The sequence below is a fragment of the Planococcus citri genome, chromosome 1, assembly GCF_950023065.1.
Source record: "Planococcus citri chromosome 1, ihPlaCitr1.1, whole genome shotgun sequence".
NCBI classification, from domain to species: Eukaryota; Metazoa; Arthropoda; class Insecta; order Hemiptera; family Pseudococcidae; genus Planococcus; species Planococcus citri.
In genome coordinates this window covers 48,020,366-48,044,673 of record NC_088677.1, presented here as the reverse complement: position 1 = coordinate 48,044,673, position 24,308 = coordinate 48,020,366, and the positions used below count along the sequence as shown (strand labels likewise).

The 24,308-nt window shown below is 33.8% G+C and overlaps 1 protein-coding gene across 3 annotated transcripts; it reads left to right on the top strand.

The window, feature by feature from the left end:
• Nucleotides 1–262: 262 nt before the first annotated feature.
• Orco (odorant receptor co-receptor) lies at nt 263–23,681 on the top strand. Of its 3 annotated transcripts, none has more exons than XM_065345611.1 (8): nt 263–340; nt 12,959–13,587; nt 19,115–19,328; nt 19,846–20,014; nt 21,979–22,078; nt 22,432–22,536; nt 22,628–22,783; nt 22,876–23,681. In XM_065345611.1, the coding sequence occupies exons 2-8, from the start codon at nt 12,979–12,981 to the stop codon at nt 22,924–22,926; spliced, it is 1,404 nt and encodes a 467-aa protein (XP_065201683.1). In that variant the 5' UTR covers nt 263–340; nt 12,959–12,978; the 3' UTR covers nt 22,927–23,681. The 3 variants fall into 3 exon arrangements, with proteins under 3 accessions (XP_065201683.1, XP_065201681.1, XP_065201682.1); XM_065345609.1 differs by lacking the exon at nt 263–340 and adding an exon at nt 3,516–3,670; XM_065345610.1 differs by lacking the exon at nt 263–340 and adding an exon at nt 3,772–3,893.
• Nucleotides 23,682–24,308: the final 627 nt, after the last annotated feature.

Here is a 24,308-nt window from a genome sequence, read left to right as displayed (position 1 = left end):
GCATCGCCAGACATGACACATAATTTCAGTAAATACGTAAGTAAAACGTATTTTAAATAGCCATATTGTCGAAGACTAAACTACGTCACCTCGGCATACAAATTATACTTAGCATCATTTGGGAAAATCTACCATTTTCCTGGTAAAAATTTCATTACCAAAACATTCAAGGTTATTAACAATTTTTTTACTCGAATGGGAAGTAAAATTTACGTAAAAATCTATAAATACCGGCGATTTCCTCCAAAATTATTACTCTTGTGAGTTTTCGGATTCGAAAGGTGGCCGTGTTTATTTGATAAAATGAGCGTTGTATTTATACGTTGGAATTGGAACTCACGTGAGTACAAACTCTTTCATAAATTCTACCTATACGTATTTAAATAGGTTTCGAAATAATACGCGATAATATTTTACCATCGACTCTCGAATTTATTAAACCAAAAGCGTCATTTTTGTTATGAAAACATCAAAAGCGGGTGAAATCTTGGCTTGTAAACGTGCGCTGATTTACCGAAGAAAATTTATTCGTTATCTTTGAGTTTGAAATTAAATCTCTCAACCGAATTGTAATTGCGAAAAAGAACCCGAAGAGTACCGGAGGCATCCTTTATTCTAAAATTCAGCTCGCTTGTACACAAAAGAAAAATTGAGTTTTCTTTCGGTCGAATTTAATTGCACGTTTTATAACCCATCTGTTTTCACCGAGTTTATTTGAAATAATATCTACTTTATACTAAAATGTGTATCATTTTAAACTATATAATATACCTATTCAACAATTTAACCGTAAAAATATAAGTAAAAAAAAGCGCTAAACAACGTTTTCCGGTACAAAGATCTGACATTTCCTTCCTTTAAAAAATATCGAATAAATTCCGTTTACAAAGCTACTTTCCTGCTTTTCTACATATGAAATGTTCTCGCTGCTTTAGTATTTCTAAAGAATTTGTTCTTCTTATAGCCTGTGTATAGTATGATGATGCAAAAAAAATGTCGGTACACGATAGCTGAACGCCTTTTTATAAACGTGATGAGTATTACAAGAAGGTTATATAGTTTTTAATAAATCTGTTTGGGAGAAATATTGAATTTTTCCCACGTAAAGGAAAAAAGAAAGCAGTATTTCAGTGATATGTAGATTAAAACGTAATACCTAATACGAGTAGGTACCTACTTAATAAAAAAAGTATGCTTTCAAATTAAAATTCTTACATTTACCTACTAAACTTCATTTTGTGGTCCCTACAAATTGAACATTTTATCAGCAAAAATTACCTAGTACAAAATTACAAGTTCACTTCAAAATTGAGAAAAAAATCAATTTCTCAACTTTTTTTTCAAAAGTTTTATTTTTTACATTCATAAAAACAAAAAAATTTCTGAAATTTTTTTTCAGCCTTTTTTCTCAGCAGGCTGTGCTTAATTGAATTTAGATATGCCCAACAAAGGAACTATCCAGTGACTCGAACTTGATTTAGGTCATTTTTTATACCTATTACAACACGGAAATCTTCAAAGCAACTGTTAAACAAAATTACGAGATTTGAATTTCTCAAAACTGTCCAATAATTGCATAAATTAATAAAAATATTACAATAAGATAATTATCATTCAGGAAAACACATTTCTGGTAAAATTTGAATAACACTTGACAACGAACTTTTATAGTACTTACATATACGTGGCGAGTATCTGGAATTTTTTGGGAATCCAATTTTATCAAAAAAATCTCGAAATCCGAAATGAGCGATTAAACAGCTAAATTTCAAAAATATTTTTTCTGCGTCTTATTTCATCTATCTAACAATGCGTTTCAAGGACCATTGCTGACATGAGTGGGAAAAAAACGTTTTCAAGGTTCGATTTTTCTCAAAAAAAAAAAAAAGTACTTAAATCTAACTTCTAACGTGTTTTGTAGGTCATTTTAGATATGAGCGAGAAAAAATGTATTTTTGGCTCCATTTTTTTTCAAAAAATATACCTTGAAATCTTCAAATGTACGATTTTGGGCCGCCAACACTTCGTGAATATTTCAGATAGGCTACCTTATATTTCGTTAATATGGCACTATAGAAAATAACTTTTGACACGAGTGAGAGAAAACAAAAAAGTATCTACGTCGTATACCTAGGTGCCTACTTTTCAACAGTTTACAACGACGTTTTGTAAAAAAAATTAGGGTACAAAAAAACTTTTTCCACACAGGTATGTCAAAATTAGGCCTCTAAATTCTATTCTCATTTTGAAATGTTTCTTAAAATTCTGTTTTTGACGGTACCAATTGGCTATTCAATTTTCATCATACCTTTTGGAAAAGCTGGGTATGTACCTATACCCTTAAAACTCATTTCCCTTGACAAAAAATTGCAGAGTTGGTAACTGAGTAAGTCAGTGTGCCGTTGCTTCGTAAATGAGTATTCTCCTTTCTGACTGAAATTGAGGGGAGCATATTCCTTTAGGGTACCGAAATTTCCAAACGAAACATATGTAGCCTTATTCCGATTTCAGGAAACAGCTAGGTAGGTACTGAATTCGTATACAAAGCTAATCGTTCTAAATAAGCTGAGAAAAATAGAAAATTTCGACATGATTTGGCAGTTATCAACAACTAACATCAGTATAGGATTATTACACGCATTCCAAGAATAAAAGGCAACGTCAAATGATTAAATAAAAAGACACGAATACATGTACATACGTGTGGGTATCGAGTATTTACAAAGCTCAATTCGCGCGATGAAAGGAAAGCTGTGGAAGGGCAGAGAGGAGGTAGACACGATGGAAAAAATCAAACGTAAACGAAATCGTATACCTACCCATCAGCAGGTAGGCAAAGGCACAGCAATTAATAAGCTGATGATTTGGCGTAGTGTATTTTTAACGTGTGGGTATTTCTATTTACATTAAATTCATCTCGTTATTTAAACAAAATCAAGCTTAAGTCTGATTTAAAACTATTCAAATAACCATAATAAGGTACATTGGAGAGGGTTTTAAAGTTTTGGTTCTTTACACAAATCATTGGGCTGTGTGAACGAATCCGGAAAGAGCAAGTTGCGCGTAGGTTGTTAATTCTACGCAAAACCCTCTCAATATCAAGAAGTTGGCCAATTTGCAATGCACGCTGAATCACGTACATAGCAAAACGCCAAAGCGTAAACATTTCAGGTCTGCAGCCACATGGTCAAAAAATGGTCAATTATTTCATCGACTTATGAAATTAGGGCTATGATCGATATTCTTGCTAGAAGAAAAACTGAGCATTGGACAAAAGTTGAAAACAGTTTGTCGTCGAAGAATGAAATTAGTTTTTAGCCATATTCATTACGGTTCAAAGTAAATATACCTAAGTCGTAAATGTTTAATAAGAAGAATAACATTCCCTATCATTAAATACACGAACAGACCATCCAACGTTATGATGCTTCATAAATATTTCAATATTTTTTCGGAGCTTCGGGTATTCAGGGTTAAACTGCGTCATAAAATAAGGGACGTACGTGTCTGTAGCAATGGTATTTTCTTATTTTCACAAAACGTGTCCTTCATTGTCCCTTATACGTTTGTTTTTTACCGATTGGTCTTCTTTATAACGCAGTAATCATGTAACTGTTTTTTCGGCTGATGTATTTTTACACCACACCTAATATTCCATGACCTGTTGAAAGTAAGTAGAATAATATTTCATTTACCTTTGTCGAAAAATACCGTAGACGTCGCGACGGGAAAACTGATAAATCGTCGACTTTTATAATTTTTGCTTTCGAGTGCGCAAATTTTATTACGTTCGCCAATTTACGATGGAATTTAATTTCACCTCCGCCGTTTCCAACCAATAACACCAGTCGCAGCCACCGTAGCAACAAAAAATTTTTAAAAAACTGCCAAAGGTAATCGTGAACTCTTTTTTCCAGTAAATTTTCTTTCCTGCTGTTTAAAAGTCTGAAAACGTGAATCATTATTCTGTATCATTCATACAAAGATTTGGCTACCTATTTATAAGGTACCATATATTTATTCTCCTCCAACGTGAGAACTTATTCAATCCTCTAGCTTCCATTTATGGCAAAAAACTCCTCGAAGCGAATTTTCCCGGTCTTAAAGTATTTTTCCTATTTGACCAGCTGAATAGGTAGCTATTTTTTTTTTTTTTTTTTAATAATGTAAATGTCTCAGCCAAAACTTAGACACGAGTTAATTTTACTCATTTAACGGATATTTGAAAACGCCGGAGAAAATTAATTTTACCTCGGAGGAGACTCTAGGAAAGTTGGTAAATTCAAAAAGTAAATTTAAGAAGTCAATGTGCGAAGAATGAACAGAATTTTTAACCCTTTTTGTTGGAAAGATCGTACTTCAAAAATTCACATTGAAAAAATCAGCTTCGCGGCTGAAAACTAGTTTTAGAATTTTTCTAGCGCACTTCTTTTGGAAATTCAATTTTCGTTGAAATCGGAAGTAGAGGATTAAAAGGATTATCTACTTCTGAGTATTAATGTGGTTCAATTTCAATTTGACGTACCTACCTATGCACTCAACATTTTTGCATCCTTCTGGTTCGAAGTTAAATTAAAAAAGTTTTCAAAGCTTTATACCGACTCGGAGTTGAATTTGCATCGATGGCGAAACAAGAAGTCATTCACCTAACTAATGTTGCCGAAAAATATTCTCTTTCACGTCATAACACGGAAAAGGATTTTTCACGCGCCAATAACTTTTACCTAGTGACGCAATTTATTCCATTTGAATAATTTTTAATTCCCACTTTTAACCTTTTAATTTCAGACTGAAAATTAAAATTTTCCTCTCACAACTCGCTTAATTTATCTATAATTACGACAAATATCGTTCAAAGAAAACTAAAATAAGGGAGGTCAGCAGTTCTCAAACCCCTGAGTAATATCACCAAGTTCATCATATTAGATATACACAGAGATAGAAAAACCAAATTTTCTTGTAAACATCTTCAATTGAAAGGAATATTATGAAAACAAGCCAACAAGCTACTCGCTGATTGCAAGACAGTTTTTGCATTTGCTCTCACCATATTGGTTGATGGTTGCATTGGTTGCGAAGTTTGCTTTTAAATATCAACTTGAAGCAGTGTACTTAGACCTACTACTTTTAGGTGTTAAAAATGAAGTTAAATAAACTCATAAATTAAAACATTCAACTAAGTAAATAAAATCAATTGTACATGAATTTAAAAATATTAAAAATTAAATTCCAAATCAGTCCCAAATTTGGTTTTGATAAACAGTAATTTGCTGATTGCCTTTATGTCGAAATACCATTTGTTGATTGGCTATAAGTAATGAACTGAAAATTCGTAAATTTTATTGTCATTTAAAAATTGCGTAGAAATGTCTGATAGATACAGAGCTAAAATTTCTAATCATCACTGATGCAAACAACTGCTGGTTACTTCTTCGAATTTGGCGCCAAAATATTGCTAAGCATTAAATAAAATCTTAATCTCCAATTGGCTTCGCTGAAATTCTATTCACTGATTGGCTATTTATTGAAATACTGCTCGCTGATTGGCTATAAGTTGAAACTACTAGCATGAAAAAGCGCGAAAAAACTATAATGAACAAAAATGTATACTCACCTGGCACCTACCTAATACCTATGTATCTCAATATTGAAACAAACAAATTAAAGTTTGGTTCTACTAACATTCAGAAGCAAAATTAGATATCTACATATTTGTAGTAGTCCAGTCATTAAAGACCAATTTTGTCCCATCTACGGGAAAAATGAATATCAAACAGATCTTTCGCAGATATTGTTCACAGTGGTCCCCTCAACAACATACTAAAAGTCCTCGCCCCTACAGGGTCCGGAACCCCCTTAAAGGGGGGTGGGACCTCCCCCAATTTCAGTTTTTCGCCATTTTCTCCCCCGCATTGCATTTTAGCGAAAAATATGTAATACATAAAAGAATCTACGTCAAATTTCCGATCTAATGACATATCAACTTTCCTCGTAGGTTCAAGGGGGGTGGAACCACAACCATTTAAAAAAGGGGGGTTTCCTGAAAAATACATAAAGGATATAGGCGCCTATGGGGGGTGAAATGGCCCCCGAAAGCGTTCGAGTTGATATTAGCATGGAAGGTGGATACCATTGAGAAACTTCCGTGTGAAAAATTTCAGATTCACACCCCCTCCCCTTTTTGGGGGACTCCCCTTTTTTGACACTTCAATAACACTTTTCTCAGCCCCATTTTAACCGATTTTGAAAATTTTTCAGTATGTTATGTATATCCTTATTAGGTATCCCCACAAAAATTTTCAACCCCTTCCCCTCATATTTACCCCTCAAAATGGCGTTTTTTTCATTTTTTCATGCCTATTAAGAATCAAGATTGCAAGGTACAATTTTAGAAACACGTTTTTTGGATGTATTTTTGACCCCCAAACATCATGTACTTTTTTCAAAATTTTTGCTTTGGTGCGCCGCGCTGAAAAGTTGAAAAAATGTGTCTTAACTGGTTGGGGGGGGGGGGTGTGAAATGAGAATTTTGGGAAACATGAATATCAATGAGTAGGGTGTCGGTCGTTTTCTTATGATTCGATAGCGCTGATCACGAATATGACGTCAGATTTTGTTTAACACTCACACAGCCCCTCCGGAGCCCTCAGCCCCCACCTCAATTTTTGATATTTTAAAAATAAACTTACTTTGATGATTTTGGTGTCGTTTTCTTACGATTCGATACTGCTGAGTACGAATAAGTGTCCCACATCCCTTTTCTAGTGTTGGCCTCAATTCAATCCCCCGCACTGTTGCCCCTGACCCCCTCCCCCCACACCCCACCCCCAAAATAGCAATAATTAGGATTCGACCCTCATCGATGTGTAATACGTCGGTTGATATGTTTTCGAGGTTGTAGTACATTATTCGAATCCGGAGGTATTTTTTCTGTAGAGGTGGAAGGTGAGGCGTGGGGAGGGGGAAAATGTTAAATTTTGCTTGTATTATTGTGTGATATGTCGACTAGCGTGATTGTCCTTCGGCTTCAACAGTGCGGGGGATTGAATTGAGGCCAACACTAGAAAAGGGATGTGGGACACTTATGCAAATGATTCCCATTTGAAAAAATTGATTTTTGTTTTTCAAAATTATGCATATCAAAACTGACCTTTTCTTGGGAATTACCCATTTATTTATAAACTACATAGGTACAACCAATTCCATCAAGTTTTTTTTAGACAGTACGTCATATTCCATATGTTGTTAAAGTATAGCTTAACTTCAAAAATAGTGGAAATTCAGGAGGGGGCTGAGGGCTTCGGAGGGGCTGTGTGGGTGTAGCAGAAAATCTGACGTCATATTCGTACTCAGCAGTATCGAATCGTAAGAAAACGACACCAAAATCATCAAAGTAAGTTTATTTTTAAAATATCAAAAATTGAGGTGGGGGCTGAGGGCTCCGGAGGGGCTGTGTGAGTGTTAAACAAAATCTGACGTCATATTCGTGATCAGCGCTATCGAATCATAAGAAAACGACACCCTACTCATTGATATTCATGTTTCCCAAAATTCTCATTTCACACCCCCCCCCCAACCAGTTAAGACACATTTTTTCAACTTTTCAGCGCGGCGCACCAAAGCAAAAATTTTGAAAAAAGTACATGATGTTTGGGGGTCAAAAATACATCCAAAAAACGTGTTTCTAAAATTGTACCTTGCAATCTTGATTCTTAATAGGCATGAAAAAATGAAAAAAACGCCATTTTGAGGGGTAAATATGAGGGGAAGGGGTTGAAAATTTTTGTGGGGATACCTAATAAGGATGTACATAACATACTGAAAAATTTTCAAAATCGGTTAAAATGGGGCTGAGAAAAGTGTTATTGAAGTGTCAAAAAAGGGGAGTCCCCCAAAAAGGGGAGGGGGTGTGAATCTGAAATTTTTCACACGGAAGTTTCTCAATGGTATCCACCTTCCATGCTAATATCAACTCGAACGCTTTCGGGGGCCATTTCACCCCCCATAGGCGCCTATATCCTTTATGTATTTTTCAGGAAACCCCCCTTTTTTAAATGGTTGTGGTTCCACCCCCCTTGAACCTACGAGGAAAGTTGATATGTCATTAGATCGGAAATTTGACGTAGATTCTTTTATGTATTACATATTTTTCGCTAAAATGCAATGCGGGGGAGAAAATGGCGAAAAACTGAAATTGGGGGAGGTCCCACCCCCCTTTAAGGGGGTTCCGGACCCTGTAGGGGCGAGGACTTTTAGTATGTTGTTGAGGGGACCACTGTGAACAATATCTGCGAAAGATCTGTTTGATATTCATTTTTCCTGTAAAAATTTCTTTAATGACTGGACTATAGGTATAGATAGATACCTAATAATGCACAAGGCAAATTCGCATTTAAAAAAAACAGAGAATTTTGATTATTAATTAATTGTAGTTCTTGAAGCGTGCTTATCAACTGAAAAACCACTTCGACAACGTTTTGACAAAAAATGCAGTCGAATCGATGCAAATTTATTGTCGATTTTTAATTGACCCTTTTCTTTTTTATTTCAACATAAAATTGACTAAGCTATTGAAAGTCCAAGAAATTCCATGTTGAAATTCTCACCACAAATGTCCTGTTCATAATATTTTAGAGAAGTAGGTACCATCTTTTTTTCAGTTTCCCGATGAGACACTTTTCGGCTTTCAAAAACTTTAGAATTGAGTGTCTACTTCGTTCGAGAAAAAAAATTTCTTTTGTTTTAATTAACCGCACAAAATGTATGTAGGCTTCTAATTCGTACATGTGAGCTTGCTTTCGAGTAAGTAGATAACTACCCAACTTAGGCCAACCAAATCTTGATTAGCAATTAGTAGACTTGCTTTGAAGGGAAGAAGGAAAGATTAAACTTGTTCATTTCATTTCAGTCATAAAGAAACTTAATAACCAAAATTCAAAGCTCACAGATGGGTACCTCTAGGTGCAGAATGCATTATTCATAGAAGGTATATAATCTGCTTCAAGTTTTAACAACCTTTAAACCTACAACAACGAAAATTACGGTTCATGTTAGGGAACTACATAGAATGGAAGGGCAGAAGTATAGATATATGTACATAACGTACGCGTTCATCATTTTGAAGATTTGAATTTTTTTCCTAAAATTTTGAGTTAATAGAACATATCGTGAGTATTTTAGAAGAGGAAATGAGACAGAAAATGGAGGGAAAAGTTACGAACAATTTGACATCAACATTCGCAAGGGGGATAAAATACGAAGTACTCGACTGGGGTGCTTCTGGAGATATTTCATCAAATGACGAATAAGCTCCCTGCTTCCATAATACCCTTTCATACTAAATGATCTGTGGTCAAGTCAGACAACGAAGAGAATTAGCTGGTGTACTTACCTAGTCATAAAGAAAATGTAGTAGGTCGGCATCTAGTTGCACTTTGCTCGTAATTTCGTTATTTGCTACCTACAAAACAAATAAAACTAAATTGGTTTTCGTATTTGCTACGAGTACCTTTTCAGAGGCATTTTACGTAGCTGAGGCAAAGCGTGTTTAATTTCATTACTAATTAGTGAGGCCGAAATGTTGTCAACAGATACTTTAAATAGTTGAAAATTAAATTATACTCTATGACGGAAAGTAAAAGCACCATTTACACGTTTAATTTCAACTCGTAATCAATATCAGACTAGTTATGTTTTACATTTCAAACAAGACGACAAATTAGTTCAACAAAAATTCTACCCTTGACATAATTACCGAATGATTGAATATTAATACGTCCAGAAAACGTTCCAGCTTTTGTAGGTTACCTATTCATAATTCAGGTATCTCTATCTACGCATACCATACCTTACCTATTGAAAAACGTTTTAAATAAGTATTTATTTTGTACGTCAGCATATGATATTCAAGTACACGTTCGTCGTTGTCGTATATTTCTTATTCGGTTACCAAAAAAAAAAAAAAAAAAAAAAAAAAAATGAAAAATAAAGAAAGGATGGAAAGAAAAAAGACAAGAAACGCAGAAAAATCCTTCGTTTCGAAAAAAGCAACGTAATCTGCGAGAATTCATCCTGTTGCACATAGGTACTTACCTATTTCTATTTTTATTTTTGCTACAAAGCAGTTCCCAAGTAGTTTATTAAGTACCTACCTATACGATATTATACATAAGAGGAAAAAAATACTTGAAGCATAAATATATAGATTTTAACTTTTTTTCCCCGTTATCTTGACTGACATGAAACTTCTTTCGAGCTATACCATACTTAATGTACTGCAGAATAATATATGTACCTCGATGTTCCTCGAAAAGAAGCAGAAAACCCACAATCGAGGATTTTGTAAAGATGCTAAAAAAAAACTGCATTTTAATCCTTGCCGACGAGAAATCTTTCTGCCTTTTCATGAACCATCTTTATAATAGTTACCTAGGTATTAAATATTCCATGTAGCGAAAAAATCCCAAAAATGAGAGTATAAGGTGATTAACCCAATTAAAAGTGAACATTTTCTTAGTTTTTAGCGATTAATTTTTTCATCTAAGAGTATGCGCGTATTTACTAGTAAGTTAGGTACCTATTAGAGATATTTCAAAGCTATGAAGGAAAAAGATGCAGGAATAGTTTCTTCGAAGCTGGAAAATCTCTTTTCCTTTCATTAGGTTCCAAATGGCTATTTCTTCTAGACATGTTCCGTAAAGAGACACGTTCGTTGTAAACACGAAGAATATGAGTATACAAAATTACCCACAGGAACGAGGAAACGTGCTATTTGCTCATTTTACGACATCTCAGACACGATTTCGGCGTTCGAAAAAAATACCACAGCAGGCCAACGGCAAATGATTAAAAACTGTCAACACCCTTATTTCGCATACGGTTGAATTATCATCCTTTTCAACGTTTTAACGAGAATAGCCGCCAGTGACTTCTACGCGAGCGTGGCTCACAAGTGTCTAGTGCTCATAAAATACCACAAAACAATTTTCTTATGAAAATTTCATATGACAAAGGGGCAATAAACGTGGGAAATCTCAATAGTGAAATTTGAATTTTTCATGTTACCTAGGCTTTGCATCACACTTTTGCATAGGTGCTAAATCGAACTGAAATTCGGCTCATTGAAAGATCTGATAGGTAAGTGATAACTCAGACTTCAGAGCCAAATTTTGAGTCACTACATTTCTGGGGGGGGGGATTTTTGAAAATTGCGAAAATAGACTAGGTACCAATTGGTGGCCTATATTATGTTCTAAACTGAAATGCATCCTTTTAATCGATTGCCATCATTTTCAAGCTGATCTGAAACCTCTAGAAAACGTTGACTTTTTTCCAGCAACAATCGTTCCAGAAGGCGTAGTACATAACTTTCGCTGTGGAAAATTTAATCCCATCATAAGCAAAACATTCTAAATCTGTTAGAGCAGGTAATTACGTATTTACAAATCCGAGATGACAGGTTAAAAAGTTTACATCTTGAAAATTTTAAACTCGAAAAAAATTTCAAAATCGTCTGCAATTTACGCAACAAATTAGGTACTCAAAATTTATTCTACTCCTTAAAGTTGACCTTCAGACCGGCTTGAAAATTGTGACAATCGTTTCAGAAAGGCCAATTTTATAGTAAGTATGTCAACATTGTCAACTGATTTTCAGGTTTTTACTATTTTTATAGAAAACTAATTTATGTATAAAGGTTCCAATGGCATATTTCCGCCGCATTTTCAAAAAGTTACCAAAAATTGAAAAATCAATATACTTACCTACCTACCTAGGCGGCTCAAAATTTTATTTCGAAGTTTGGATCACTTCTTTCAGTGAGCCAATTTCAGCTAAATCAGAGCGGATGGATTGTAAAGGTTTACTTGTATGCAAAAAATTATTTGGTTATACTCGTAAGTACTTTTCACGATCATTTACAACAAACTGTCTAAATTGAATTTTTTTGATTGAATTTTTTCCAGCACTGTCGACTCAAATCGGTAAAAAAACAAACAAACATTAAATTCGAAAAATTTGATGAAAATGATTGTTTTTAAAAATTTAGACCAAAATTATGAACATTGTAAGACATATGTGACCCCTCCTGACAAAATCAACCATTGTTTTTTTTTCAAAAATCTGATCTTTCAACCCATAAGATTCATTTTAAACGTCATTATTTTGGGCACTTTGTTTGTCGAAATGGTCGATTTTGTCAGGCGGGGTCACATATGTACTTACTTCTTAGGGCGTTGAAAAACACCTTTCAAAAATCATGCAGTTTGTTGAAAAGAGAGTATAAAAAGAGTCTTGATTGTAATTTTTTCACATTTTCAATCGACAGCTTTCAACTTTTGCACTCATCATGAGAAGTTGAGCTTTGACTTTAGATAGTATATAGTTGCTTTTGAGGTTTTCAAACTTTAATCACTGATTTTGAATTCCTCATTTTTTCGTTTTAAAACCCCTCAAACAAATTGTTCAATGGGGAAACAGCAATCGGAATTGCTAGTCGATACACTTCAGTGATAAATCATAAATAAACGTACCTATATTATTCAATTTCTCGACTACCTACCCAGTGGCGTAGCCAGGATTTTCTCAAGGAGGGGGCAAAACCAGATTTTTAGGCATGAAAAATCGAAATGAGGGGTAATTTTCTGGAAATCTATTGTAATGTGTGGTGATTTCGTGAAAATGAAGGCAAAATTACTGCTCGAGCGAAGCGAGAGCGAAAATTTTTAGAAAAAATGGGTCCAAACAACGAAAAAACGTCCATTTTTGCATGTTTTCTTTCAAATTTTCGCTCGCAAGTGGGGACATGGCCCCCTTCGCCCCCCCTTGGCTACGCCACTGTACCTACCTGTGCATATTTTTTAATCTTTCGAACTACGTACTTTTTTCCCTATTCATTAATTGCCACACCTAGGCATTTGATGATTCATGGATGATTTAACAATTTTTTTTCTTGTTACAGGCAAATCACCATAGATCACGATGCAAAAAATACGAAAACAGGGATTGGTGGCCGACTTATGGCCAAACATCCGGCTAATGCAGCTTTCCGGGCTGTTCATCACGGAATATTACGAAGACAACAGCGCTTTGATGCGTTTAATTCGAAAATTGTACTCGTGGATCATATTCATGTTGGTTATGATGAATTACGTCTTCATGCTACTGTGGGCATTTACCGAATCATACGATGCTGATCAGAGAGCCACGCATTCCGTGACCATTTTATTCTTCACCCATGCCGTGATTAAATTCATTTACTTCAGTACCAAAACCGAAAGATTCTATCGCGCTCTGGCCTCCTGGAATAATGCCAACTCTCATCCTTTATTCGCCGAATCAAACGCCCGTCATCGAGCCGCTTCATTGGGACGAATGCGTAAACTTTTGATGGTGATCGGATCGATTACGATTTTCGCCGCAGTATCCTGGACCGTGATTACTTTCATAGGAGAGAGTGTACGCGAAGTACCCGATCCGGAGACGGAAAATGGAACCATGATTATCGAAGCCCCTCGTCTCATGTTGCCGGCTTGGTACCCTTACGATGCAGCTCACGGAATCGGACACCTTGGCACGCTCGTCTATCAGGTAAAATGATCATTGATCATTTTAAGGCGAATTACTCGGCGAGTCTATTAGAATTATCACATGGGGGGGGGGGCGGACGGTCGCGGTACGCGAATTTAAAACCAATTTCAGTAATCAAGCGAATAAAAATTCGCGATTTTTCTCGCTTTATTCCGCCATTTCTTTCACGTTTCTTTAATTTACTTAAAACTTTTCCCAGTTTCCTCAATTTTATCTAATTGTATTTGAATCCCTCAGCGTATTTCATTTTATTCGCATTTTCCTCTTTATCCGACACGAGTTTTCTTACAATTTGATGGAAATTAACCCTTAACGATGAGAAACGTAAAAGCTTAACAAAATGTGAAACGTCATTGTCGTTGTCTTCCACAATAGAATTCCGCAGGTACCTCTACCTACTACCTACTGTATTATCGTGCGGTATCTCGAAATCCAATCTTATTCCATGTTTCTTACCTACCAATGATTTTGTGTACCCAGTTACCCACCTATATTATCTTGAAAAATTACCAATTCATACCTATGACTATTAATCTTTCGTTTCTAAGAATAATGATAATGACAAACCACTCAAGTGCGTAGGTTTAGATAAATGTTCTAACCTGAAACTTACGTTTCCCAACACTGTGAAAAAAGAACCAAATCGAAAAGCGTTAAAAAATATATCATTACTTACCTAGGTACATATATGTATTAAAATTTACAAAATCTGAATTTGATTATTTTTCAATTTTTAGACAATTTTTTTTTAAATTTGAAGGCTTGATTTTTTATTGAAAAATCAGAATTCGACTCGTAACTGAGATGTAAGGATGAAAATTTGGTCCAAACCCTATTTTTGATTTCATAAGTTGATGTGTGAAAACGTCAAGGCCTTGTAAAGCTTCCAGAAGAATTTTAGATTCCTTAGTTTTTGAAAAATTCCATATCAAAATTCAAAGGTATCTAAATGAAATTCAGCACCACCAATAAACCTGGATTAAATGTTCAGTTCATTTTTTAAGAACGGATCAAAATTTGTTGATAGAGAGCTGGAATTCACGTACTTTCAAACTCGATTTATCACGTGAAGCCTCAGACGACGGATTTCAAGATGAACTTCAACTGGGAAAAACCATGGAACTATAATTAGTTCCGTGGGAAACCCGAATTTCTAAGAAGGAATTAAAGATCATGGATTGATTTGAGAGGTCAAAAGTAGAGTAAAAATCAAATTTTAGCTTCGCCCCATTGTAACTTGATCAATTTTTGATTCTTTCAAAGAAAATGTGTCAGAAAATTTTCAAAAATTAATATTACCTACCTACCTTAATTCATTTTCTGATTTTTTTTTTTGATAGTGTAGATTTGGATGCACTGGTAATTTTTCCTCGTCCAATCAAAATATTTTCTCACGGAATGGAATACCTTTTCAGTAAAGAGTATAGTTATTTTTTATTTTTTTGAAACATGTAAAACAAAAAGAATAGCACAAAAGCTGCGCCTACAGCTATGAAAACAGCTTCTTTCCCTAGACTAACTTACTCGATTACTTTTGACAAAAGATGTCTGGAAATGACAGTAGAATAAATACTGTTACCGATCTCAAGACCATGGATGTAAGATCTTCACCTCTACTCCCATTTTTAGGGCTTATGAAAATAATTTTTCTATCAATGGGTAAATACGTAGGTACATATTTCAAAAAAGTCAAAAAATCACGAAGAAATGAAAATTTTTACACGTCTTTTGAGCAAGGATCACGGTTCGACGCCAATAAGTCCTGCGCATGATGCTAAAATTTATAGGTAAATTACCCACTTTTATGTGAGAAAATCTCCACGAAAACCATTCTTGGTAAATACCTACTACATACCTACTATTTTTTTTTCAATTTTTCCACAATTTTCGATCAAAGGTCTGATTTTTTTGGAGAAGGGTCAGATTTTTAGTTTGTTTAAACATTAGATAAGTAACAATTTCTGCGCTCTTCACCAACACAAGTTTCAAAAGGAGAGATCACTGCGTGCCTTTATATATTCGAGGTAGGTATATATACAAAAGGCAAAAATAAAATCGAATACTTCGTTGTTATCCCAAATAGATAAAAGTTCTTCATTTGAATTCAAAAATTATACGCTTTCGTCATCGTGATGTCCTGTTTATTGATTTTACTCGAAGTGAACTTCACGACCTTGAAGACCCAAACGCCATGCCATATTTTTCCTGCATCATAAATCCTTAAAACGTGGCTGATTAATATTCTATGACGGCGAGAATGTTAAATAGATGATAGGTTACATCGAGCACTATATTCTTGCGCGTTATAAGCATTGTTGTGAATAGAGCCATATTATAATGATCGCGATTTTAGAATTTATTTATAGGTACCTACCTACTAAATTATCAATTTAGTTATTTTGAAACGATTACGTCACGTTTTGTTTACCGAACTAATTTTTTGAAGGGTTTTTGAAATTCAATTTCCTATAAGCTACACATACATATACCATACCTACACGGTACACGCGACTAAAATATACTCGACTACATATAAAACAAAGAATATCTTTCTGACGACACGTTAAATACCTACGTGAAAAAGATACACGTGAATTTGCTTTAATATACACATTTCGCAAAACACTACGAGCCTGAGGCTTTCGAAAGGCTAAAGTGTAGAAGCACCGGCAAAAAATTTCACCAGAGCTGTTTCATCCTCGGATAAAAAATGATCTGGGTACCTGAACGTGCGAAGTCGTATTCGTTGCTCGTACACATGGAACAAGAGTGACAAAATTAAATTGTTTCAGGCGATAACTAACGCTCGAAAATATTTTGGGACTATCGACGAAAAAAACAAAACGTTTGGCCCCACTCAACCTATAACATTTGCGAGCTGGCGAACTAAAATGAAAATAACTTACATGGCTTTTTGTGCGTCTTCTACATGAATGATTTTTTCTCGCTTTATGCCCTCGTCGTTTTATATTTTATTTATATGTGATTTACGACAAACATGGTCAGATGTTTTTTCGTTAAATTTTTCGTCGTCAGAAGTGAGAAAAATATGGAAAAGTTGACTCGAGAAAAAATGAAGAATGAAAAAAAGGGTGAAGAAAACAATCGTTCAGCTTTTTCTAAATGAAAAGCTCGAGTAGAAGATAGAGTAGGAGTATCGTGAGAATACTTTTGTGACGAGCAACTCGTCAAAAAAAAACTCTTATTTAAAGTGATGGGGATAGAAATGCGTTGGAGGTGGGAAAGGGAAGAATTATCTCAATTCATTATCGTAAAATATCAATGCGAATTACCTTTTTTTCAAACAGACAAATGCCCTCTTTAAATGATCAATTCAGGTTTTGCACCAGTCATGTTAAAATAGGTACTTATGTTAATAGATTTGCATAATCAGTTCGCCGTAAATACAGCAAAAGAATACATCGTTACTTTTACTTATTTTGTGTCTTGAACTAAAAACAGAGCACGGTTATTCAATTTGATTATAGTAATATGGCCCATGTTTCTACGCTGACTCTTACGAAGTTAGAAGGAAGGCTCTTGAAAACAACGGAATTTTGATTTTAAATAAGTAGGTTGGTACATAGACGTACATCATTGAGGGGTCATTTCATACTCCAAGACAATCCGTTTTTGGTCTTGAGTTATTCAATTTTGCTCCACATTTTCTTTATGTTATCTACAGTTCTGCTAGATAGGAAAAGAAAACCTCATCATTTTATACTCGAACTCTTTTCACGGATTGGGGTAAGGAGCTTAAATATTTTTGATTTACAGCTTCAAATTGTTTACATATACGTATATAAGTAGGTACCGTATTCAATTTCGAATTATTCCTATAAAATGAAATAATTCGCTTCAAGCTGGAGGAGATCAATTTGCGCTATTTTAAAAAGAATTCAAAGGCGATTAAAAAATCATTCTCTAAAAGTTTTGAAAATTGAAAGTAAATTTTTTTGGAAAAGTTCAATTTTAAAAAGTAGGTACCTAGGTATATCAAATCCGAGGGTTGTAATTTGAAAGTTTGGAAGAAATTCAGTATGAGATGCAAACTACATATTTCACGTTAAATTGGGTTGGATTGACGTTATATTTTCAGGATGTCGGATTCTGAAGCGGTATGCTCCACTCTTCAATTTCGGCCAACTTTTGGAGAAAAAAAAATTGAATATTAACTATGTATCATAAAGTTATTTGACCAACATTGCGTTTGATTTTCAGAAGAGTTGATTTCCGATTCCGAATTGAAGTTTTTCTCCAATCCTTCTCATCTCCATAGTGTTTACCCTGAAAAAATTGAAAAATTTGAAAAATTCTTATGACGACAGTTTGTTGGTAGCGAGACTTATAATCAGAAACCAGGCAACACATATCAAACATAATGCATGTTCGATTTTTCATATCCAGATCATCGAGGGAAAAATCAATCATTTTTTTTTGTTTTTTTGTTTTTTGGAAAAGCGGGTGCTCGAAAAGAATCTAAACTTTAATCATTGTCTTTTTCTCTTTTTCAAAAAAAAAAAAAAAAAAAAAAAAAAAACTATTGAGACTAATCTTGAAAATTTTCCTGATACCAAAAATAAAAATTTGAAAGAGCCTCATGCAGGTTGGGTAACTGAACTCGTACGTAGGCGGTAGGTAGGTATACAGTTTCTGGTTGAAAAGTCTTTCTTCTACCCTGAAACACCCAACGTAAGTTGAAAAGTTCAAAAAATGCGATTTGTTCAATTGGTACCTAAATATCTAATTAGTATTTACAGTTGAAATGTCAGGAAATTTTCGGTAAGAAAAAAATGCTGATTCATGATAATGAAAAAAATCTTCTTGACAATTTTTCCCCCCAACCGCGCCGGCGCGGCGTAAACACTTACATATCTACATATTATTTTTGTACTTGAGAAAGAAATAATTGTTTATAATCTCGTTCGACGGTAGCATATCCATTAGCGTCGGAGAAAAGCTCAGAATAAACGATTACCAAGAAAACTTGGAGGTAGAATCGGTCTGCTTGTGGAAATACTTCTTTCGACTATAAGCCTTGCCACGGTCGATGAAAAGCATTCCGTACACGCGATATATCTTTTGTAAAACGTGATTTAGTTGACATTTTTCATAAATTTACGACAAGCCTATCATGTAAATTTATCATCTAACATTTTCTCGGCATTTTAAAAATAAGCCGCGTTTATATGTCGTTGCGAGATACGAGTATCGCCTTGTTTTTTTTTCTTTTTCTACTTTTCCTTCGTTTTTCCTTTATTCTATGGTCTTATAAAAACACACCTGCATGGACGAATTTAATCAACACAGATGACTTCGTCAAATATTGACAAGTGTGATGGTGTTGTTAAATTTTTAATGCAGGTATTAAGTTTAAAAGATGTACCTACCTATCTAAATATGTATTAAACCTCCTGAAGAGATTAAACTTACCGAGATCACATGCGTATGATGAAAAATAAAAAGTCTTCATAACTCGATGCAAGTCCATTACTGTGTTTGCAATTTGTATAATTATTGATTACAGTTTTTCTGGATCTTCTACACAATGGCCCACGCGAACTTATGCGACATGTTGTTCTGCTCGTTGGTGATACATTCTTGCGAACAGTTGAAACATCTGAAAGAAATTATGGGCCCGTTAATCGAATTGAGCGCTGCGTTGGATACACAAGTACCAAATGCCGAAGCTTTATTCCGAGTACCTTCGTCCGGATCTAAAGCGCCGTTAGTGGAAAACGGTAATACGCACAGTATTATGAATTTTTTTTTCCGCATCAGCATCTGATGTGGCGAGAAAAGAGTAAAATTATGTAAATACGAGTTGAACGGTTCACTGTTGTGTTTAACGCCAGAGGAAAAAATCTAATTTACAACGTAGGGCGAAACTTTTTGATTTTTCAACAACTAGGTCAACCGTTTCCTTCAACTTTTGAATACGTAACAATATAAATATTATTTTTTAGCAATTTTTCCTTCATCGGTAAAACGTTGGGGATTATTTTTCATCTACTTTGCAAGAATTTTATTACCGTTAATCCTTATATAGTATAGGTATAATTTACTGAGAAATAGTTTGAATGTCAGTAAAATCAAAAGTTTTCATTTTTTTCGTCATGAAATTTTCATTTATTTTGCCATCCTTCCTTTTTTTTGGAATTCATAGAAAAATTTGGCCCAGCTTTCACGGTGAATGCATATTTACCTACTCGTATCTAAGTTATATTCTTTTTATACCCTTTGTATGCGTGATTTCAGAGGAAAACGAGGACTACTCCACGAACTACAACAACTACAGAAACAACATGATTTCAAACACCATTACTGGAGGTGGAGGTACAGGTCCCAATGGTCTATCGAAAAAGCAAGAGATTTTGGTTCGTTCGGCGATCAAGTACTGGGTTGAACGTCATAAGCACATTGTACGGTATGTATGTGGTACATTTTACACGTTAAGCAAATTTAACTAATTTTCACACAAGTACAGTAAAGCCTGGTCAGTAGATGCCCCGCAAAAAGATTTACACGAGTATAAGGATGGATTGCAAAAAAGAATATTGAAAGATTGAAACCAAATTCAGTGAAGACCTTCATTTTGAGTTTAAAGTCATTCGAAAAAATTTTCATCTCCGGAGGCGCTTTCAAGGAGAATATATATTCGATTCTCCAAAAGGAGATATTTTTGAAAAAATGGTGGTTATTCGCTTTAGCTCCTACAAAACCTGTTTCGAAAAGAATGGCCCAGTTCCAAAGGATAGTATTTGAAATTTAGCGTTCAAATAGGTACCTACCTGTAGATAGATCATTGCTATCAAAATGCAAGACCACTTGAAGGCGTTTTCAGCGGTTGAAAACTTTCAAATCGCTTATTTTTGGATAAATTCGAGTTTTGAAAATATTTTCTCCTCGAACATTAACTTACTAACTAATTCACCCAATATATGGAAAGATATCATTTTTGAAACTGGTGGAATATTTTGGAATACAGTCGAACCAAACTTGAAAAAATTTGATTAGTAGATACAGGCAGGTACCTAAGTTCTTGGTTTTGACTATTTTTCTAAATCTTTTGAAATTTTCAATAATGGCCGAAAAATAGGTGCCGCGACATAAGGTAAAGTACCAATTCCAGGTCAGCTGTACGGATAATATTTGCTAAGGAAAAAAACGCTGCTGAAGTATCCCACTGGCAGAAGTCAAATTCTCCTACCTAACATGACTCGGCGAAAGCTTGTTCATAAAATTACAACTGAAACCCATATACGTACCTAAGCTATGTCTTTCAAAAATCGGCGTTTCGATAAAATAAATTACTAAACAACTATACATAAGTACCTCATATGTAGGTATGTGAATCATTCATCATCATTAATTCAATTCGACTTTTCCTCCTCGAGTTACTGACTCTTCGACTTTTTCTCCTGTTCCTCTCTTTTCACCAAAAAACTAAAAAATGCTTCAGTCTAAAAACATAATTCATGTATGTACCTACATACCTACCTACCTACCTATAAAAAACATTCACTTTCGTACACTTAACTCGACAATAACATTAAAATTGCATTTTCTTTCCGTGATCAAATTTCCAAATGAATAGAGATGAAGCAAGAGAGGAGACACGAGAGGAGACACAAAAAAAATAATTTTTCGAATTTACAAATTTTGTACCTACCTACCTACTTTTAAAAGAAAAAAAATCCACAGAAACATTTATTCGCATTTCTTTAGATAAGGAAAAAAAAGATCAAATCGTTTCGATTAAACATCGAAAACAATGAACGCGAACGTAGGTAACACAAATGTAAAGATACCTTAATAAACATTAAATATTCTCTAAAGATAAATTAATGACAAATTTCGCTTTCAACTGTTCACACGTTAAAGTGAAATATAACATTAGGACTAATCCAAATAATGTACCAACTATTGTTATTCTAGCTATTTTAAGTGTCTTCATTTAGCACCATGTTAAATTACAGTTCGAAAGTTTCCACCATAATTTTATATACCTAAACTAAACACCAAATTTTAATTAAAACAATCTTGCCTTAATGCGAATCAGCAGTACCTACTTGTGCTAAACAAAAACACCTAATCGAACAGTGTGACAGCCAAAAACAAAACCAGAACATATATCGCATGAGCATGAGCCATGAGCCTGTCTTATAATCTTGAATGTATCCGAAAGATTATCAAATTTTTTTTTTTTAAATATATTTTATCCCATTTTTCCTTGCTCAGCGATTTCTTCTTGATTTTGATGAAAATGATGTCTTCAATGAGCGAGCTCAGGCTTAAGGGTATAAAATTTAGATACGAATATAATGTGATTTCGTTGCAATGCATTCACTGATTCAGGTAATACATAATTACGAGTATAATTACTTTCAGATACGTGGCCTCTATCAGTGAAATGTACGGTATGGCTTTGCTATTCCACATGTTGGTCACCACGTTCACCCTCACCCTCTTGGCTTATCAGGCAACGAAAGTAAGTACCAATTAAAAACAAAAATATCTGTCTATCATAATCATAACATTAGCAGTCCATTTTTGAAACTATAACTTGCTAATGGAGTTGAAAATCTATGTACATATTATCATTGTTGTTAGCTTTTTTATTTTACCCCCGATTGACAATAATTTATATTAATGACGTTCCCTTTCAGTGTAGGTATAAATAAGTGGCTGGTCAATTTTTCTCATTGTCAGTTTAGACATTTATTATTGTTATTGTATTAGGTATTCTATTCTATAACATCCTGAGTTTGTGTACCATCACCTTAAATAGGTAATTAGGCATTTGATTGAATATGCATTTTTTTCTACAAAATTATTCCACAGATAAATGGAGTAAATGTTTACGCCTTTAGTACCATCGGATATTTGGTTTACACTCTGGGACAAATCTATACATTCTGCATTTATGGTAACGAGCTCATTGACGAGGTAAAAATTTACATTTCTAAAACAATAAAATAAAAATAAAACATGAGCAGAAAATTGTAAACTAAACGATTATTTTCATTTTTAAAAACAGAGTTCCTCGGTCATGGAAGCAGCTTATAGTTGCTCTTGGTACGATGGATCTGAAGAAGCCAAAACCTTTGTGCAGATTGTTTGTCAGCAATGTCAGAAAGCTTTATCGGTGACCGGAGCGAAATTTTTCACTGTATCGCTGGATTTATTCGCTTCGGTAAGAATTTTTCTGGATCATCATTACATTTTACAGGAATATTATTAAACTATTAAAACTTATTGAAAATTTGATAATAATTTTTATTAAAGGTCTTGGGAGCTGTCGTCACTTACTTCATGGTGCTTATTCAACTCAGTTAAATCCAAAAACAAAACAAAAAGGAGAAAAGGAGAGAATTTTATTGCTGTGTGCTCTATTCCGATTTCAATTAATCACATAAAAACACCTATTTACCTTTTTAGTTAGATGTTTAATCACCTTTTTCAAATTTTTAAGTGCAATTTATTTTCAACACAACTTAATATAGGTACTCAATTTTTTTTGATGCATTTATTAAATAAAATTATTAGGTACCTATATCTACCATATGATAAGTGATATATGTTTTTACTTTGTTTTTTATACCTTATTGAGTAACTAATTTATTACAAGAAAATATTGGTTCTTTTTTAACAAAGCATTTCTATTATGTTAATTTAATTATTTATATTAATATATTTAATCGTTATTTGATTTTTAGAGCGATGAGCGTTCGTCGATTTCAATTATTTAATAATGTTTAAGTGTGACTAGACTGTATAGAGAATAAATGTAATAATTTTCGCATTTGAATTTTAAAGTCTAAGTATTTATATCACTTATTTACCATATAGTGAGTAAGAAATTTGATACATCAATCGAGAAATAATTCTAAACTATTTCTTAAAAAGAGTTTTTTGTCATTTTGTTTTTCTTCTTGTTTGTTTCCGTATTTATTTTTTAAGAATGATATTTTTTAAAAACAAATTCACTATTACATAATAATAGAATACTTGAGTAGTATAAAATTATATCAAAATTCACTCAATGTATTACTTATACCATTATTTTGGAATAAAATTAGTATTAAAAACAGTTTGATTTTCATTTTTAAACATTCAGTGTAATACTTTAATTCTGAGAAATTCCACATAATACCTACATACTTAGATGCTAAGTACATCTTTTTACTTTACCTTCATCAATTTTATAGAACTGTTATGTGAAATCTCCAGAGCAAGTTTCAACAATTTTTTCACTTTTAATGTTGTAAAATGTTTTTTTCGTTACAATTCAACTGAAATACTAAATACATAATGAAACACAAAATAACGAAATCACGATAAAAACCGAATAACAACTTTAAGTTGCTCTAAAACCGCTATTCTTAGTGTTGTTTTCACGTCAAATTTTCCTTCGGATACAAAATTGTGACAATTGTTTCTTTCAAAATAATTAAGAATTGAAAATTTGACCACTCGATCAATAATTTGTCTCAAGAAAAATCTTCTAGTGAAATATTGTAGGCTACTGTAATAGTTAAATCGTGTAGTTTCTCAATTGATGAAAGTGATACATAGGTACGAGTATGTATACTTTTAATCACGAGCGTTCAACGTTTAGTTTAATTTTTAACGAATGCGTACATTTTATTTATTTTACTTCATTTTTTTGCTCATCAACATTTTTAATGTATTAGTCGCTCAGAGCTAATCAAGACCAT